At 45.2% G+C, this 21,006-nt stretch overlaps 1 protein-coding gene across 1 annotated transcript; it reads right to left on the reverse strand.

The window, feature by feature from the left end:
• Positions 1-19,371: 19,371 nt before the first annotated feature.
• Positions 19,372-20,235, reverse strand: LOC144769533 (vomeronasal type-2 receptor 26-like). Its single transcript, XM_078653676.1, has one exon. The coding sequence runs from the start codon at positions 20,233-20,235 to the stop codon at positions 19,372-19,374; it is 864 nt and encodes a 287-aa protein (XP_078509802.1).
• Positions 20,236-21,006: the final 771 nt, after the last annotated feature.

Consider the following 21,006-nt stretch of genomic DNA (forward strand, 5'->3'; position numbering starts at 1 on the left):
TATGTGCATTTCCGGATGGTTTTATATGTTCCTAAAGTATCTGAGGGTATGGCACCTTGTTTAGGGGTGGGCATCAGCTAGTGGCGCAACTCTGTCAGCTTACAAAACTCCTTGGAATTCCATCGAGTTTTAATGCAACTCCACGGAATTCCACGTAGTGCAACTCTGTGAGTCCCGCCTGCCCCTAAAAATATTTGTAGTTTCTTCCTACCACTTCTTATGCAGCAGAAATCAGGTAGGTCGTCCAGTGGATCCTTCACTACCACACTCACGCTAAACCAGCATTAATTCTGCTCCCACTAGGAGAGGCAGAACTATTACCCTGTTTAGGTCAGCCCCTGGTTTTAGAGAACACTATATGAAGGTATCTACCTATACCAAATCTAGGTTACTAGTGACTGGATAATCCTTGGATTGACATGACCCCAAATTCCCACCACTATGTAGATTTGGGATAATTGGTCCTAACAAATTGCCAACTGAACATTATTGACATACCAATGGCAAGAAACATGCTGACCCTTTGAGCTATTTATCATTGCCTCTTTTTGATAGCCATCATGTTTTTAAATGGGCCAGTAGACTCACCTATCAAAGATCTATTTTAAGGACTACCTAGTCTATTTTAACATGCACTTCTACATGCACATACATTCTACTACAGAAATGTCCATGAGCGGCCCTACACCCATACTTCAAATATGGCTTTGGAACAAAAGTTCTCAGATAAAGAGCCCCCTTGTGGGTGCCTGTCAGGCATGCAGTACCGTCCAAACAAGGAGCATTCCCTATGATAAAGCATGACATCCATCTGGGTGTATGAGGGCTCCTGCGGAATCGGACCCCCGTCTGATTCCCCATTTTTTGACCAAACAAATATTCTCTCTTTTCCCACCAATAAGGTACTGCATACCCTTTGTTCTAAGACTTAACCTCAATAGGAGCATGTATGCTGGCACTATAAGCGCTAATGGTACCCCTCTTTGTGATATATGTTACTTGCTATCACACTACACTTTCACTACTCACTAACTCAAAGATAAATGTTAGGAGCCGATGTGCAGTGCTTATCGACACAAGTGCAGTGTATTCACCTTCAGTGTGGCAAAACATTCAAAGATTTAAAATATGGCTTCTTATTATTTTTCCTTATTACAGCTTTGAGAAAGCCCCAAGCTTGCTTGCCATTTTAAGGGGCAAAACACATGTTGGCCTAATCACAACCAATTATGTATAATATTTGAAGAGTCTGTGGCAAGATGTATCACAGTGGCATAACAGGAACTGAAATACTCATACTTGTGACTAGTTCATGTGTGATGCTTTGGACAATTACAGAGGGCTTATCCCAGGCACCATATTACTTAATATCTAACTTTGGGAAATACATGTTCCTATTTTCTAATAATATTTAAACCAAAGACTTCTTTTTTGTGCAATATTCAGTATATGTTAACTTTGTTAATCTTTTGCTTGGCTGTAAATTGTGTTATCATTATCTTATCCATTAGGATTACATATATTTTGGAATAAACATACACCTGTTGCAAAGACTTTACATAAATCATAGGTCATGATATTTGGTAAAATATTGGATTATGATTTCCATTATATATATATCTATATAACATAGGTTTCAGGGACTTTATACTTAGTTGGATATTTGACTCATATAAAACCAGAGAAATTTGCGAGTTATAGTTAGCTAAGCTAACTATAACTTGCGCGCCCGCAATGCACTGCTGTCATGACATGTTCAGTGACATCACTGATGACATCACTGATGACATCTCAAATGAGATCACTGATGACATCATCCAGTAAATGTGTGTTTCGGTAAAGTTGAAATATTTTGCATATATATATATATGCCAAGGTGTATTGAAGAATGAGTGGATTTACAAGTGCCTGAATGGATTATTCAGTAGGTGGGGACTGACTGTATAAGTGAGTGATTGAACGTGTCTTACTGAATGCATGGGTTAGTGACTAAACTGTGTGAAAGTCTGTATTAGTCTCTCAGTTGGTGTGTAAGCGGATGCAGGGGTTGGTGAGTAGCTACATAGGTCTCTATATGGGTTATTGATTTCTTGTCTGAGTATCTATATGAGTGCCTGAGTGTCTTTGGGGGTGGGTGCGGGGGTGTATGACTCTGTGCATAGATGTCTGAGTGATTGATTCACTAGTTGTATGGATTCAAAAGTGCATCTGTAAAGGGATGTATGGATGACTTAGTGTGTGTATGGGTGTGTTGGTGAGTGAAGGAATGTCTCAGTGGTATATGTGTAAGTAACTACATATGTTTTAAGGCAGTGCATTTCAGTGGTGGAGTATATAAATGAGTATACATGAGAGTAAGCTATTTGAAGAGTGGGTGTATAAATCACTGTCTGCTTGTATCAGTGATTGTATAAGACAATAAGTATGTCTTATTATCTGCATAAATAAGTAATGTGATGTGTGAATAAATAATTCGGTTGGTGTATATAACTGTATACATGAGTAAATGAGTATGTAATTCATTCTTTGCATCACTGACTAGGTGTGTGACTAACTCTATGGATGAGTGTGACTGTATGTATAGGTATATCAATACATAATTTAGTACTGTATTGATGAGTATCTGTATGTGTAAGACACTGGATGTGTGTATAGACCTAGGAAATAGTAGGTGCTATGTAGATTCTGGCATTCTTGTGTGTATGGTTTCAAAAATAGTAGTCTGTATTTTAGAGTGTGTGTATCATAGTTTACATTTGGGCATCAGTATGTGCCTCAGATTATCACGTGGATGATGTCATCAGTGATGTCATTTGAGATGTCATCAGTGATGTCATCAGTGATGTCACTGACCATGTCATGAGTGATGTAATATGTGACGTCATCAGCAGTGCATTGTTGGGGCGCGAGTTATAGGTAGCTAAACTAACTATAACTGGCGAATTTCTCTGGTTTTATATGAGTCAAATGTCCAACTAACTATAACGTCCCTGAAACCTATGGTTTTTTCAGTGAATTTCTAAGGTTTTTTAAATGCTAATTCCTAATTATAACATCTGTAAAACCTATGTTTTTTTCAGTGAATTTCAAAGGCTTTATAAATGGTAATTTCACATTTTAATATTTATAAAACCTATATTTTTTCTAATTGTTTTTTTAATATTTCTATTAGCCTTTTTTAACTTTAAAAATGATGTAATGTTTTATATCTTCCCCAAACAATATGTATATTATTCATTTTTATTTTTGGAGAAAACTACAGTCCGTACCGGTAGTCTACCAAGCTCGAGCAGCACGCAAATCCTATCGACCACATTTAAATGATGCACATTTCGTATCCGACAGGTTTGTGACACTGCCTCTGCGTAACAACATGTACGCATGAGGTCGTGCCACTTGCTACTGTGAGATGCGACCAGTACGCAATACCAAGCTGCGCATTACGTCATGTACGTATGGGGTTGCACCCACTGCGCGTTCCAAATGTGACAAATGCATGCTGCCATGCCCTGTGTTACATCATAGATGTACAATGTCACGCCGCATACGCCATTCTCCCTTTTTTTGTCTCAAAACTATATCTAAATAACTTTGAAGTGTATATGAGAGCAAGCGATAATTAAAAATAGTTTAAACAGTTAAATATTTCTAACTGTAATAAACTTATATTATAGTAAATATACTTTCTCAAAATCACATCGGGTGCGATCTCATTGCGCACTAGCTGCGCGATTGCCATGTGACCATAGAAAAAAACGATTTCATTAATTCAGAACATTTCCCATTGTAATAGTTCGAAAACGCCACCCATTGTTGTCAATATCTGTACTGCATTTCATGAAACACACCTCTTCTGCTTAGAGAGTTTTGTTCTAAACTTTTTACAATATACACATATCTTACACTACACACAACATGCAACCATCATTTTCATCAATATTCATGCTCTGTAAAGTAGCCTCCCACCTGTGATAGCCACACACCTTAAAGTTACATTACCGAAATTTTCTCCAATACCAGAGGTAACATGGTTGCATACACTGTCCACAGCACAAAGTAATATAGTACGGCCCAAAGACAGTATCCTGCATAGATAATGAACACACAGACACAGATAGATAGTGGAAGTGGGTACAGGCAGGTGCGCTCGACTCCTTTTTATTAACAGGGTCACATATTCAGTGACGTCTGTGCTGGATGCGTATTGGGTGAGTGTAAACCAGCCCTCATGGAATAGTTGCTGCTAGCATCAACTACAACAGAAATCATTGCAACACACACACAGATTCAGTAATAAAAGAATCAATAATTTGCGCTGCAGTAAGGTAGAGACAGTAGATGTGAAATAATTCAGAAATAATTCTATAGTAAAAGAATCACAACTTGTGGTATACTGACACACAATCAATAGATCTGAAAAAATACTCAAAAAGATTATATCATAAACACTACATCCATTCTAGTGCACTCAAATAGCCACAGCAAAAGCATTCAGCACGTGCACAGCCAGCAAACAGGCCGTACTAGGAGCAATATCTGTTGCCATCAACACTGCATCATCTACAATAGCAACTAAATCTGAATTGTGAACATTGCTGTTGCAGTGTTGGCCTCAGAGAGCGGTCAGCAATGACCCACACCTACATAAGGTGACTTGAGCTGCCCAGTGCGTCGTAAGCGAAGCAACAAAAAAGCGTGTGCGAAGCCTGCAATGATACATATGCATAGTGCAGACAGTACGCACTAGAGAAATGTCTTTTCCTACAGGACTACCTCATCTACAATAGCGACTCAATCTCAATTGTGAACACTGCTGTCTGTAGTGTAGGCCAGAGTGAGCGATCACCAAGGGCCCAAAGCCACGTGGCATTGATTTGAGCTTTACAGTTTGCAATACGCGAAGCAAAAAAATGTGCAGAGCCTGCAATGATGCGTATGAGTGGTGCACACAGAGCGCACTGGAGCAATGTCTTTTTCCACAGGACAACAAAAAACACCACTGGGTCTGGGCTCCCAACAGTAAGGCCACGCCACTGACCAATATTAAACTGAACAACTGCCAATACTGTTACCTCAGATTCATCTATATTGAAACCTCCATCTTGGAATTCAACACAACATGGGTCCAAGACTCATAGTTCAGTCTGAATTAATCTTTTTGTTTTAGTTGTATTTATCAACACATTGATTGATTTAATTTCACTAAGTTTTCATTTTTAGCATCTAGATCACAAATACAAAATCTCACATCTGATAAAAGAGCTCTGTTGGGACACCACTTGGTGTGCGGGAACCCAATCACTGTATGCAGGTCCTGCAGCGGCTCTTGCAAAACCCGGAATGGACAGCAATTGGGACCTGCGCCTTCTGCAACCAGGGAGAATGGGCATAACATCAAACTCCTATTGGAGTGGACTGCCATGTATTTAATCTGGCCTCAAGGAGAGACGACAATGCGGAAGTGAAACAGGCACTGAATCAAGGTGAATGCCTGAAACGCGTTTCACTGCTGTTTTTGTTCATGCTGTGCGCTGATGGAACTGGCACATTAAAGCTTCTTTTCTCTCACTGATCAAAGGGTGGGCCCCCTCTGTTGTTGGAGAAGTGGGACTGGTTTGGATGTTTACTTGGTTTACAAGCCCCGCGCACCGGCACGCACTCTCTATCTGGAGTTTTGCGCCTGCTTGTAAATTGTGCTGAAGTATTGAAAATACAGCCCCACGCCCCCCCATTGGGACAAACATCCTCTATGATTGTCATTGCCGTTGGGGAGAGGTACCAGCATTGACTGTGGAATGGTGTTTGTAAAAGAAACTTACTATCAATGCCTCCCGAATAGTCTGTCCTATGGGATTTGTGTCCGTGGCCAGCTCTGTTGGGACACCACTTGGCATGCGGGGAACCTAATCACTGTATGTAGGTCGCATAGAGGCTCTTGAAAAACCCGAGTGGACAGCAATAGGGACGTGCGCCTTCTGCAACCAGGGAGAATGGGCCTAACATCAAACTCCTATCGGAGTGGACTGCCATGTATTTAATCTGGCTCCCAGGAGAGATGACAACGCTGAAGTGAAACAGGCACTGAAGAAAGGCAAATGCCTGAAACGCGTCTGCCCTGCGTTTCACTGCTGTATTTGGTCATGCTTTGTGCTGATGGAACTGGCACATTGAAGCTCCTTTTCTCTCACTGAGCAAGTGTGGGGCCCGTCTGTTGTTGGACGAGTGGGTCTGGTTTGGATGTTTACTCGGTTTACAAGCCCCAAGCACGGGAACGCCCTCTCGATGTGGAGTTTCGCGCCTACTTGTAAAGTGTGGTGAAGTATTGAAAATACAGCCCAACGCCCCCCCAGGAGGACAAAACATCCACTGTGATTGTCATTGCTGTTGGGGAGAGAGGTACCAGCATTGACTGTGGGAAGGTGTTTGTAAAAGAAACTTACCATCAATGCCTCCCGAGTAGACTGTCATGCGAGTTTTGTGTCCGTGGCCAGCTCTGTTGGGACACCACTTGGTGTGCGGGTACCTAATCACTGTATGTAGGTCCTGCAGTGGCTATTGCAAACCCCGGAGTGGACAGCAATTGGGACCTGCGCTTTTGCAACCAGGGAGAATGGGTGTAACTTCAAACTCCTATCGGAGTGAACTGCTATGTATTTAATCGGACCCCCAGGAGAGATGACAATGCGGAAGTAAAACAGGCACTGGAGAAAGGCGAATGCCTGAAAGCTTCTGCCCAACGTTTCACTGCTGCATTTGTTCATGCTGTGCGCTGATGGAACTGGCACACTAAAGCTTCTTTTCTCCCACAGAGCAAGTGTTGGCCCCCTCTGTTTTTGGAGAAGTGGGACTGGTTTGTATGTTTACTCGGGTTACAAGCCACGAGCACCGGCATGCCCTCTCGATCTGGAGGTTCGTGCCTGGTTATAAAGTGTGGTGAAGTATTGAAAATACAGCACGACTCCCCCAGCGGGACAAAACATCCACTGTGATTGTCATTGTCTTTGGGGAGAGAGGTACCATCAATGCCTCCAGAGTAGACTGTCCTGCGAGTTTTGTGTCCGTAGCCAGCTCATGTTCATGATGCTGGTCCCTGCTTTGTTTTACCTGCCTAACAATCGCAGCTCATTCTCTCTATGCAAGATTAGGATTGCTCCAATAGATGTATTAAAACTTTATTTGTATCTTTGTTGTGTTTACCAACAGTATGCATGAGTAGACAGCAAAAGGGGTCAAATCTGCATGCATATAGAGGGGGGGTACAGCAAGTTCCCCTTGCAAGCATCCCCATGGCCGTGAGGCACTAGGGGGCCCTATAAGGAACCAATATGGAAACTGTGGTAGTGAGGGAGCTCAGAATATGCTGGGTGGTGCAGCAGCTGCACCACCAGAATATTGTGGGCCTCAGACCAATGCAAGACCACCAGAGATCATGGATGCCTGACAGTGGTAGTAGTGCCTTGCCAGTTCGACTGCCCAAATTGTAAATGGGCAGTCAAATTCATAACTAGGCCATCAGTCCCTACATCCTGAAGTTCGGTTGACTTAATACACAGTCCTACCTTTTCTAGTGGGAACCGTATAATAGAAGGAAGGGAGGCCATCTGTACACTTCAAGGGCTTCTTTTATAAATTTCACCCTCTTCAAAGGCACCACTGGGTATAAGAATTGTACCTCAGATACCACCACATCAGAGCACTTCTGGACCTGTGGAACTCTACCAGGAAGAACTGCTTTCTTGGTCTGCTGACCTGCTTCCTGCTGCCCTCCTAGCCTGGGTGAGGACTGGGCCTACATCACTTGAACCCAGAACCCAGAGGGACTCCAAGGGCTAGTTGGCTAACCTCCTGATCAGAAGTCTGAGGGACATAACAGACTTCCAACTATCCGCTTCTGTACCTGGAAGTGATGCCACCCCAGTCATAGACCCTTGGAAGTGGGCTTAAGGTTCTTGGTAAGCAGAAACAATGCATCATCGCGGCTGCAGAGAAAGAACAGGCACATCGCTGTTAATGAGTGGGCAGTACTGACACATCTTCGATACTGTATTGGTCGAAACAGGCGAATCACACCTGTTGCAAGACCAGAACCATTGCATCATTGGTTTTGTGTGGCTTGGAGCCTGAGCTCTACCTCCCGAACCACCACTGCATGACTTTACTTTCCAGTAAAGTCCTCGCATTACTGTTGATAACAACATTGACGTCAAAGCATCACATTGAAGTCGACACATCACCACTGTTGAGTGGCCAGGATCAGCACATCGGCACTGACGCATGGATCGACATCAGCGCATCACCCCTTTTTCACTCTGCTGCCTCGCTGGCTACAGGTTTGTCGATGTTGATGCAGCCCAGACTAAGCTACTAACTTTTAACTTTGTCCCAGTTCAGCACGACCATATGTCTCTTGTTGGCGCTTAGTGCTTTTTGGCTCTTAATGCTTTTTGGTGCTATTTTCAGTTTGTTCTTAAAAATTCACATCTCAAGTTCTACTTATTGGATTTCTGTTGTTTTGGTCTTGTGCTATCTATTAAAATATTGTCTATTATTCGAAACTGCTGTGGGATCTTTTTGTTTGATGTTTTCACTGGTTTTACTGTTTGAAGTGTTGCGCAAACATTACACATGACTGCTCTGTGCCAAGCTACCAGGTGGTGAGCACAGGTTAATTTGGGGATTTCTGGTGTCCTACCTCAACTGGGATTGTGGTTTCTGCTTGACCAGGGCACACACCCCAGTCAACCAGGAACCCAATTTCTAACAGACATACAAGCAAACATGGTGTTTCTCATTGAGCTGTTACATTTTTGTCTGTATCACAGCTATTTTGAATGACACAGACGCTTTTTTCTTTACAAACAAGAAAGGTAAATCAATGGGATTCAGTGGGGCTCCCAGTTACACAAATATTTTCATGGCCACATTCAAATCTGGTTTTATTTATGACAATGTCACTTGCAGGTAATATTTGAAAATGTACCTGAGATACATAGAAGATATTTTCATCATGTGGTCGGGCTCTTATCAGAGCTTACAGGACAACATTGTTCAACTGAACAGTAAACATCCCAATATTTAGTCTACTCATACAATAGGAAAAGACAGGATCACTTTTTTAGATGTTAACCACTTGGATGCTAAGCTTAATACTTCACTTCAATGCAATTTCCATTGAAATCAATGGAAACTCCATGACGAGCTGGGCTCATCATGAGCGTCGAAGGGGTTAAACTATACAAACAGAGTGGATCACCACAAACTAGGGTGTTTCGTCAAAGCACTGATAAGGACAACAGCTTGCTGCACTCAGGTTTTCATCCTACAGTACTGGAAAGAACGCCTTCCATAGTCCCAATTTATGAGGATCAAATGAATAGCATCAAACAAAAAGTTATTTTGCAAAATCTTTTACAAGAATATGCTGAACTGATCACCAAATGAGGATATCCGGCAACTGTTATACAAGAGTCAATATCTCGATTACAAATCAGAAGAAGAGAGTCTGTTTTCACAACACCAGATAAAATCATAAACAAGATTTACACTTGTTTTGAAGTTTTTCACTAGTTCCAATAATAACAAGAATATCAATTCCAAGAGATGGGAAATTCTACAAAGTGAAAAATGATTTTTAATATCTGAATTCGCTAAAACTGCTATTTGTTTACCAACCGTCAAGGAATTTGAAATAAATCTTTAAGGCCACAGCACCAGGTCACATAACAACGTAGGCAAAGGCACATTAAGATGTAGAAATTGCATCCACTTCAACAATGTAAAATTTGAGAATATTTTAACTCACCCTCATTGTGGACACAGAATCCCCTTCAAAAATACTTCCAGTTGTGACACAAGCAATGGCATATACTTTTTGAGGTGCCCTTGTGGCCTTTTGTTCATAGGCAATACGACTTGGAAGATCAAAATGAGAATAACTGAACATTAAAGCAATAGTCACCTTAAATTGAAATCTTTAAGTGTAACAAGAATCCAAAAACAAAGTCAGCCAGTTGTGGTTCCAGATTGTGGAAGTGGTTAAATTCAATAAGAGAATCGATAACAACTAAAGGCTGCTGCAGAGAGAAATACTTTCTATAAGAAGGCTGAACACATTGCAAACCTTCGGTCTAAATGACAGACTTGAAATGACGTGTTTTATAATTGCAATTAATTTTGTGTGGCCAGGGGAACCATTTAGTAAAATGTAAAATATGCTGAATGTTTTGTTGTGTAGGATATCTTTGGTAGACATCGTTGCCATGTAACCGTGTTGTTGGACTTGGCCCTTTTTGGCAGGCTCACCCCTGAACTTTTTGCCTTAAGCTCTGACATGGTGGTAGTGATTTTAGACCTCTGCACACTTTAGCACTGTGGCCCAATGTAAAGTGCGTGTGCTCTCTGTGGTACATTTGGAAGGTTGGCCTGCCCTCCCATAGGAATGCATGGGGATTCCCTGATCAGTGTGTGTCAGTGGTAATTCCTGTTATGAGAGGAGCTGTGTGGTCAACTCTGGTATGTCTGAGATCGAGTGAATAAATGCTGCGCAATAGTGTGCACAGATTTATTGTGGTTATTTTAGAAATGCCACTTTTAGAAGTTGGCATTTCTGTGTGCTGTGTGTCTGCCTGCATGATGTGAATTGCATGTCTGGCTTGTGAGTGGCAGGTGCTGGATGATGTGGGTGGCTCCAGGAGCCAGGATGAGTCTGCCCAGTGGTGAATAGGGAGATCTGCATGTAAATGGGAGGGAGGAGTTGCACATGAGACCTGAACAGGACTGTGCCTTCCCTCCACAATGCCGGCTCCGCCCCCTGTGATGTGTCTAATCCCTGAGCCCCCACCTGACAAAGGAGAGAGGAGCTGGGCAAAACAAAGTGCTCCAAAGCTCTCCAGAACCAGTCGCATCTGGTTCCCCCATGGGCTGCACCTTTACACAAAGGGATTTGCTAATATAAATATAGGGGCTGTGACCCCAAGAAAATATTCACTTTTGGTGTGCTGTTCCTGCGGGGCGTGCTGCTGCTTGGGCCCAGGGGGCCTGCCATGAGGGCTTGCCTCCCTGGGCCCTGCCTTGCCCCGGGCCCTGGAAGACCTCTGTTGGGACCCTTTTGCTTTGCTTTTTATTCCAGGACTCTAGTGGCATCCAAAGCCTTGTGAGCGCTTTCTTCTATTTTCTAAAAACTCTGTCTCCCTGCAGCTGAGGGGGAGCGTGGTTATGCTCTGCTGCAGCACGGAGCTGCGGTCTTCCTAGAGGGAATCCCCAGCCTAGGGATTACCCCGCATTGTGGCCTTTGCGGGTACCCACCGTGCTTGTTGCTTTATCTAAAAGGTGGGTGCCATACCGCCTTCTTTCGCAGCTTTTTGAGTGCTCACCCCGCGTTTCACCGACGCGGCCCAAGCCGTTGAGGAATTCCTCTCCGGGCCGCTCTTGACGCACCACGGAAGTCAGGCGAAACTGCCTGATGCAGAGCGGATCTTCCGGAGCCTTGCGGGCTCCATTTCCACCTTCCCCCAGTAGCTGAAGGAAGGGGGAAGGCGGCCCAGAAGAGAGGAACTACACCACGGGGCTCCTGTGAATAAAGGGAAGCCCCGCACATGATGAAGAGAGCGCCGGCAAAGAACGGAGGACGGGAGCCTACCCCGCCTCCATCGGCACCAATGTAGAGTCCCAGGTCCCAGGAGGGGACCCGGGTGAAGAGAAAATGCGGCGGAGGCTGCGAACGGCAGCGCGGGGCTCCCAGGAGAAAAGGGAAGCCCCGCGAGAGAAATGCTGCCGCCGCTAAGGAGAGAGTCCTGCCTCCGCCCCAACCGGTGAGTGGAGCTCGAGGGAGTTCGGGTTGGCAAAGGCAGAGTCAGAGCGGCTCCGTCTGGCAGCGGGCTGCTCCAACGTAGTTGAGCCGCTCCCTGGGTGCACAAGAGAGCCCCTGTGGGCCCCACAGTTCATTGGGGACAAGTTCGGTTTTGCGCATATTTGTTTTAGAGCCTTGGTGGCTCCAACCTGGGGCAAGCTATTTTGTCCCGTTGAAGCCAGAGGGCATAGTACAGCCAGGGCCCTTTTCATGCCTCACAGCTGCGCCGAACCAGCGCGGGCAGCTGCAACCGTGGCAAATTGTTCCAGGTGGCACAGTTGTGCCAGGCCTCATTTTGAGAGACACAGCTGCCCAGCAAGTAGTAGGCAGCTGCACCGTTTAGGCCATTCTTTCTTTGGGGGACATGTCTTTTAAGTTGGGAGTGAAATGCACTCCTTTCCCCCCTTTTCTTCACAGCTGCGCAGCACTTAGTGCCAGCTGCACCGTTTACGTTTGCGCAATGACGCAACTGGATTCAGCTGCTAGGCAGCAGCCCTGACTTTTGGACATAGGGCATTTGAGCCAGTTGGCCAGGGGGGACTATGAGGTTTGTAGGGCGCCAGGCCCTAGTGTGATTTATGTGGTGCTAGGAAATGTAATTTTTATAATATGTTTTATGCACCCTGATGTATGCCTCTAGATGTGTTTTGTATGATTATGAGGTTTTGCATACTGTGTTATGTTTGAGTTTATTCTCTACTGTGGTTAGGTATGAGTCATTTCCTATTGCGGTTTATGTTAGTAGTTTATTTCCTAAAGCGAGTTATGTTTAGGAGGTTATGGTCTACTATGTTTCGGCTTATGAGGTTAGCCCAGAATATATTTCTCGCCCAATGTGATACTGTGCATAATAGGATTTATGGTTACAGGATGATGCTGAGTTTAGTGTTTGCCAGTAATTACTGGTCACATTCTAAGTTTATGATATGTTCTCACTTTTACTATTTTTACTAAGTGATAATTCTGACAATGGCCCACGTGGCCCTGTCATGTGTATATAATCCCCTGTAAATATTGCCCAGTGCCAGTTGGCACAGTGTATATTGTGTGATTACCAACTAATGTGTTTTATGATAATACAAAGGCTATTTTTATATATAACCTCGTGTGGAGTTCCTTTTGTGGTGTGCCTAGTATGTTGTTGCTGTGTGCGTTGCGCAAATGCTTTACACATCGTCACCGGGATAAGCCTGACTGCTCGTGCTAAGCTACCAATGGGGTGAGCAGGGGTTATCTTTGGCGTGTAACTTCCTCCCCCTGACTAGAGTGGTGGTCTCTGCCTGTCTTTGGCGCAAGCCTTAGCCAATCAGAGATCCCATTTCTAACACGTGTGCATTGTTTTTGTTTAATCTAATCAATATTGATACTTACTTTTGGGTTTGATCATCCCTCACATCTGGTGTTTTTAATTTTCTTTGGTTTCTTTCATTATTTATTTTATTGTTTTCGAGCACTAATCTCTACTACAACCTGTTTCAGAGGTGCCTGTTGCTGTTTATGACCTCTAGAGTCTGTTTGTTGCTGGGAGCTTAAAAATCGATGCAACATTGAAGAATCATGTTGCCTCCGCACCTGTTTTCTGACGCATCACCGAAGAAACCTCCACAGTGCCTGCCGCAGCTCGAGATATCACTGCACGATGGATCGGGTGCAACGATCTCTGAAGTCCCAGATCACCGCACCAATCCGGATGCAAGCCTGCTGTGCAGCTGCACGAAACCAAGCAGCATACTGGATTGACGCATCACATGGAGGTGCAACACTGTTGGGGGCAACAGTAAGAACAGACGCATCAACTTCCCACGCAGTAAGAAAACAACGTGTCACCTCCTCTCCGGTAAGGAACCAACCCATCAACTCCCCTGCACTATAGTAAGGAACCAATGCATCACGTCCCCTGGAGCAAGGAATCAACGCATCACCTTCTCTGAGTGTTAGTTGTTGCAAAATGGAACTTGACTCTTGACACATGTTCATCTACACAATGAAGGAGCTACGTGTGTTCTGCAAGGAAAGAGGGCTGCCTGTGAAGAGAAGGTCCAGTGAGGATCTAGAGGCATCCCTATTTCATTATGAGTTACCCCGCTGGGGGGACAACACTACCAGTAGAGTCTGAGGAGGAAGACTTCCCTGAAAGTGAGGGAGAAAGCTTGATGATGAGCTTGAGAGGGCAGAGGCCAAGAGGGCCTTAACCCAAGAAGAAAAAATGTGTGTAGCTCAGGAAGCGAGCTTTGCTGGTTTGGAGGTGGAGTCCAGCTCAGATGGTGGCAGAAAAATGGTGTTATCTAGGGCTGAGGGAGCAGTACACACACCCAGAGATGTGGCGTCTTACTTGAAGGAGGGGGTTGACATATACCAGAGGGCTCAAGGATATGAGGTAGCTCCAGTCCCTGGGGTATATTGGGGAACTGGCACAGGCGTTCCTAGTCCTAGTGGTGGGAGGGACACTCTATTGATTCTAGATGAGAGGTGCAGGAAGAGGGGCTCCCTCATGGTTGAAGTCCTGGTCCGTAAGTGTGGAGACTGCCCAGAAGAGTGTGGGTTGAGTGACAGAGACAGTCAGACACTGTCTTGCCAATCTCAAGAGAGTGGTGTGGGGTACATGTGGTAGGCACTGGATGGTAAGGCAGAGGATAACTTGGTTAACACCTGTGTGGGCGGGGTGATTCAATTGGTGTAGAGCATATTTGAAGTCCCTGTGTTACGGAGCTAAGCCAACGCCTGGTGGAGTGTGAGTTCTATGACCCCAGGGATCTCACACTGGAGGCAGATCTTTTAGTGGATTCCAGAGGGTAAGAAGGGCATCTGGGTGTGACTCTGATGGAGGAGGCTCACGTATTTCCCAACCAAGAGTGGTGGGAAAGGTTCTTAGTAGCCCAGATAGGTCCCTGTGTAGTGGGAGTGGTGTAGGGACTCACGTCCTGTCTCTGTGCAGAAGGGGTGAGAATGGGATGCTTCCCATGGTACCCGAAACACCAGTCTCAGGACCTGAAGGGTTCCCTAAGGGAACACCAGTTGGGGAACCTAGGCTGTACTGTTAGGCCTTCCATTGCGGGGGATCTCCTAGTGTCAGGAGAACTTGGGGTGTCTTGGGGTGTCTGTAAGCAAGATCCACCAGTTCTGGTGTCTGGCGTTGCCGCTCCTGAGTGGACGGTGCAAAAGTCCAGATGGAGGGGTGAGAGGGGGATGTGGTCCCCAGTGGGATAACTAGTGGGTCAGGGGCCAGCATTGAGGTCTGAACCTTCTAGGAGTGACCATGGTGACACCACTTCTGTTTTGAGGGGTCTTCACAAACTGTCAGATGGGTAGGAGCGCCAAGCAGACTGTCACGCAACACCAGAGATATGGGTTACCGTGGTGGCGCATGTGTGCTCCCCAGGACGTCCTGGTGTGCCAGGCAGGTGCTCAGCTGCAGAGGGTAGACCCTGAGTTGGGAGGCCAGGTTCAGGAGGCTATGCCTGACCTGGAGGGAAGGACATCTGTAAGCAGTGTCCCTACCATTTTGTCTTCTGGGGATACCTTTACAGGTGAGAGAGTGCAGGGCCCCAGTAAGGGGGTAGGGAGAGGGCAGTCTCACCCCTGAGCTCTTCCCAGTCTAAAGGTAAAGACTCCAGGCTGGGATCCTAGTTTTAGGATAACCCCCCTGAACTGGTGGGTGAATTATGCAGGACACCTGCCACAGGTGCCCTGACAATTCTGGAAGGGGGTACTGATCTAGGTGGGAGGGAATAGAGCCCCAAGGAGGAGGACTGGGTATGGGAAAGCCCACCCCAGTCTCCTGTCCAGCTGCCAGGTACAGGCTCAGAGCAGTGGGTCAGTGTCAGGATGCCATACCTCACCTGACAGGAGGGGGAGTGGACAAAGGGCAACATGCACCTGGGGCTCCTGCCCCCCGCTGTCTGACACCAGAGAGGTTTGAGAGCCCTGAGAGGCACACTGATAGTTGTCAGTGATGAGACACATGCCTTATGCCGCATAAGGCATGGGTCTCATCACTGACAACTATCAGTGGTCACTGTGGCTTGCTGTCCTGGTGGACACAGTGGCCCCTGGCAGGGGGGCAGGAGTCACACCCCGGGGGTAGACTGGCCATACCACTGCGTTGGCCATGTGGATACTGTTTTTCTTGGGACACACCTGTGAGCAAGCTAAGATTAGGTGCTGCACAGATGGTGTCCACAGGTGAGGAGAAGGGTTCCCCACGGGTTAGCTTAGTGGGCCCTGAGAATATGGACAGAGGGATCCAAATGGGGTCAAATTGGCATAGAACTGGAGTATGCCCCTGCAGTTGCGGGCCAGGGTCTGTGTTCTATCGCCCGAATCATGGAAGCTCATCAAGGTATTGATTAGTCTACCCTGGCTTTAGGCTGGAAGGGGGTTGTGTTGGACTTGGCCATTTTTGCAGGGTCATCCAAGGACTTTTTGCCTTCCTCCTGTATTTTGTATGATCTGTGGTTGGTGGTTTTATGAATCTGGGCACTTTACCACCGCTCATCAGTGCTAAAGTGCATATGCTCTCCCTTGTAATTTGTTGTTATGGATTAGTGATTCCATGATTGGCATACATGATTTACTAGTTAGATCCAAGTACAGTGCACTATGTTTGCCCAGGGCCTGTAAATCAAATGCTGCTGGTGGGCTGCAGCACTGATTGTGCTACTCACACAAGCAGCCTGTAAAATGTAACTCTGGCCTGCCATTGCAGAGCCTGTGTGCAGTCTATAACTGCCATGTCGACTTGGCAAGTACACCCAATTGCAAGTCCATAAGCCTTCCCTTTTCTACATATTACTCAGCCCTAAGGTAGGCCCAAGAAACCCCTGTGGGCATAGTGCAATGTATGTAAAGGTAAGGACATGCCCTGATATGTGTGGCAGGTGCTGATAGTGAATTACTGCCAATTTAGTTTTTCACTATTGCAAGGCTGTCTGTTACCATAGGACGGAATGGGGAGTTTGTCTATAACATCTTTTAAACATATCTACCCCTGGGAACAAGGTGGAAAAATAAAGTTTAGTATGCCTGAACTCAGAATGTTAAAATGCATCTTTTAGAGAGGGTGATTTTTACATTCTGTGTTTGAAAATACCACTTTTAGAAAGTAGGTATTTTCTTGCTTAGCCATCCAGTATGCATCTGCTAGGTTTGTGTATTGCATGTCTGGCTTTGGAGTGTCAGGGGCTGGGGAGGAGCAGTGGCTCCAGAAAGCCTGATGAGTCAGGGCTGGGCTGAATAGGAGGAGTAGCACCTGCACCTGAATAGGGTCGTGCCTGCCTACCACAATTGTAGCTCCACCCCCCTGTGATGTGTTTGTAGCCAGGGCTCCCACTGACAATGGAGGTTGTTGTGCACTTGCAAAGTGCCTTACAGAACTGGTTTTGGCTGTGTACAGACACTCTCTACCTTTAGAGAACAAACGATTTTTGGGTATAATAGAGGGGCGTAGACCCCAAATTTTTAGATCACTTCTGGGAAATCAAGAGGAACCTTTGCCAAGGAGAAGAGCCAAATAAGCTGAGGAGGAATACCGCCCCTGTGCTGTTTGGTGTCTGGGATTGGCCTGCAGTGGCTGCTTGCCGCCAAGGAAAGGAGGAAAAGGACTTTGCTGTGTGCTTTGTCACCTGCTTAAATTAAAGATCTCCAAGGGCTTGAAATTGAGCTTGCCTTCTGTTCTGAAGTCTCAGGGACAAAAAGACTTCACCACCAGTTCCCTGAATTTCCTTGCTGCGAATTCCAACCTTCATAGCGGTGCCTGCTGCAGTTTAGAACCTCTAGAGATTGTTTGTTGCTGGGAGCTGGAAAGTGGATGCAACATTGACGAAGTGTGTCGAATCTGCACCTGGTTTCCAACACATGACCAAAGAAACCGTTGCAACACCTGCCACAGCTCTAGAAATCGCGGCATGACGCAGCGGGTGCAACGATCTCCGAAGTCCGAGATCACCGCACCGATCCCAACGCAATCCTGCTGTGCAGCTGCAGGAAACCACGCAGCGTACCGGATCGACGCATCGCATCGAGATGCCAAGACTGTCGCATCAATGGGGGCTGCAGTAAGAAACAGACGCATCAACTCCCCACACAGTATGAAAATGACACATCATCTCCTCTCCGGTAAGGAACCGGCACATCAAATCCCCTGCGCTGCAGTAAGGAACTGATGCATCACCTCTACTGGAGCAAGGAATCAATGCCTCACCTTCCCTGAGTGTAAGGAACCGACGTATCACCTTCCCTGCGGCCATTTTGTTTGTTTGGCGTGACGCATCTAAGGTACTTTTGAGAAAAGTGTTGCATTTACAACTTGCATTGAACTGAACTATTTCTACCATTTGAAAGCCTTATTTTTATTACTGTATTGTGGATTTTTGTTGTTTGGTCTTGTTTTGATTTAGATAAAGATTGCTTATTTTTGTAAACTGGTTTGGTGTCCATTTGTAGTGTTTTCCCTGTGTTACTGTATGTATTCACAAATGCTTTACACACTGCCTCTGAGATAAGCCTGCCTGCTCGTGCCAAGCTTCCAAGGGGGTGAGCAGGGGTTATTTGAGGAGTGTATCCCCCTTACCCTGATTAGAAATAAGGGTCCCTTTTTGGACAAAGGTACCTACCTCTGCCAATTAGAGACCCCCATCTCTAACAGGGTACACTACTAGGGATACATTCTTTAAGCACCAAACCAGACCTTTAGTGAATACATGCTAACAATGAACAGTGGGGAGACAAACTGCAACTGTGTGGTTCGTAAATATGTGTATCCATTGGGAGACTGTATGAAAACTGAGGAAACAGGATTAATTTGTATTGCAATATACCTCAAGGCAGCACATCAGCTTAGTTTGGTTAACAGTAATTTAAAATATATCTACTGTTGTATATAAATCTAGTAGTTAGAATATGGACTTTCATGAGACTGGGAAAAAAAATGTGCAATAGTATACAAGCTCTGTGATGGGTTTATTGGGGAAACATCACTTACAACGAAACTTTTACAACGCACTACCATTACAACGCGGTCCTTACAACGCAGACCATTACAACGCATTGCGCTGGGGGGCGCTCTAGGATAGGGAATAGCTTAATTTACTATCCAATAACCTTCCCTAGTGTCCACGGGGACTGGAGTTGGAATACTAAATTAAACTATTCACTATCCAGCACCCAAAAGCGCTATGCGTTGTAATGGTATGCGATGTAAAAACCGCGTTGTAAAGGCAGGCGTTGTAATAGCCTGCGTTGTAACGTCATACATCCGTTTATTGTCATAGTAAACAATGGATGCTTGATCTACATGCCTGCAACCAAAGAGTCTCTTTCATTTCATAAAAGAAGAAACCAAAGATAAAAATACTATTTATTGTATGAATAAATTATGCTGTCATTCACATCAGGGTTTTGTGACCTTCTAAAAGAACTGAACTACTGGCCTGATTGTATCGTATAATCACAGCACTTGCAAAATCATTACAATGTATAATGGTGGGTACTTTATTTCCACTGTACAACTCATTTTTCCAGGTTAGTTACTTTTCTGACTGTCTAAATGCACCTCTCCCCATGAGAAAGTCTTTCGTGTTCATGTCAGGTCTCAGGAGAATGATGTAACACTTGGGGATGAAGATACAGGACATCAGGCCGCTGCTGGATGCCAAGATGGCGAAAACCTCTACAGCCACCATGTTTTTCCCCTGGGCACTGAGGTAGGCAGGGATGAAGGACAGCCACACACTGACAAAAACCAGCATGCTAAAGGTAATGTACCTGGCTTCGTTAAAGCTGTCGGGGAGGTTCCTGGATATGAAGGCGATAAAGAAGCTGACAATCGCCAGAAAACCCATAATTCCGAGCATGCACCAGAAGGCAGCTGTGGAACCCTCATTACATTCCAGGATTATTTTCCCTGGTATGGAAAATGTATTCTTTACTGGAAATGGTGGCCAAATCACAAGCCAAAGAGTGCAGACCACAGTCTGGATGGAGGTGCAACCAGCGATGATGCTTTTAGGGAGGGCAGGGCCAAGCCATCTTTTAATTTCACTCCTTGGCCTCCTGATATGGAAGGCCAAAAGCACCATACAAGTCTTTCCCAGGATACAAGAAATACATAGCACAAAGCTGATGCCAAAGGCCACCTGGCGCAAGAGGCAGCTCACTAAACCTGGCTGGCCAAAGAAGAAGAATGAGGAAAGAGAGCAGAGAAAAAGAGCAATAAGTAGGAGAAAGCTGAGTTCTCTGCTGTTTGCTTTTACAATTGGAGTGTCCATGCGTTTCAAAAAGATGAAGAAAATGATCAGTGGAGTGAGCGAAGCGGCTGCAGCTGCAATGGACAGTGACATCCCCAGAGGTTCCAGGTAAGAGAGGAACTCCACAGCTCTTGGAAAACACATATCCTGTGCTTTATTTGGCCATTCATCAATCTGGCATTTGGTACAGTCTACGGCATCTGAAAAGAGAACCACAGCAATTTATAGCTATGCCACGCAGATTAAAGATGTATTATTTTAATGATGTTTCCATATGTTTGGCAGAAAACAAAAAGCACTTGTGCTGTTTTTGGCCCACCTGACACTCGGTAACAACCTGTTGGTTCCCTCACAGATGAAGCAATGGAAGATACTGAAATTGCCACGCCTACGGATTAGTCACAAGCAGTTGCATTCCAACAATTTAATTGCAATAGGAAGGACTGTCAACATGTAGCGAATTTGCGTAATCTGTTCATTTTTATTGTTCAGTCTCTGAAATTTCATAAGTAACTGTTCGATCTACTATAAAACAGGTCCGTAAAAGTGCTTGCAAAATGTGCACCAACTTTTTGGGACCGGTCTATGATTTTGAGGTTCGACCTATGTACTCTTCAGTGGGAACGCAAAACATCCAGTCTCTGCAGCGTGGGGCGAAGGGGTGGGTGGTGGAGTGTCACAGAACAACCTGTTTAATTAAATGTAATTAGCCAGATTGATATTTGTCCCCATGTGATTGGCTACAAACACAAGAATGGTGGCCAGGGATGGTGACCTCCAAGGAACAGCAGTCCACCATTCATGTGCTTGCTTTCTCAAATGACATTTTTTTTAATGATTTCCATCTGGAAATACAAGGGGGTAGCAAGCAGGGGTCCTCTCCTCTCCTCTCCATGAAGTAGCAAGACACTATTA

This window comes from Lissotriton helveticus, chromosome 7 (assembly GCF_964261635.1).
Source record: "Lissotriton helveticus chromosome 7, aLisHel1.1, whole genome shotgun sequence".
Taxonomy (NCBI): domain Eukaryota; kingdom Metazoa; phylum Chordata; class Amphibia; order Caudata; family Salamandridae; genus Lissotriton; species Lissotriton helveticus.

Excerpts from the sequence above, each read along its gene's own strand:
- LOC144769533 (XM_078653676.1), bottom strand. The coding sequence starts at position 20,235 with ATGTGTTTTCCAAGAGCTGTGGAGTTCCTCTCTTACCTGGAACCTCTG.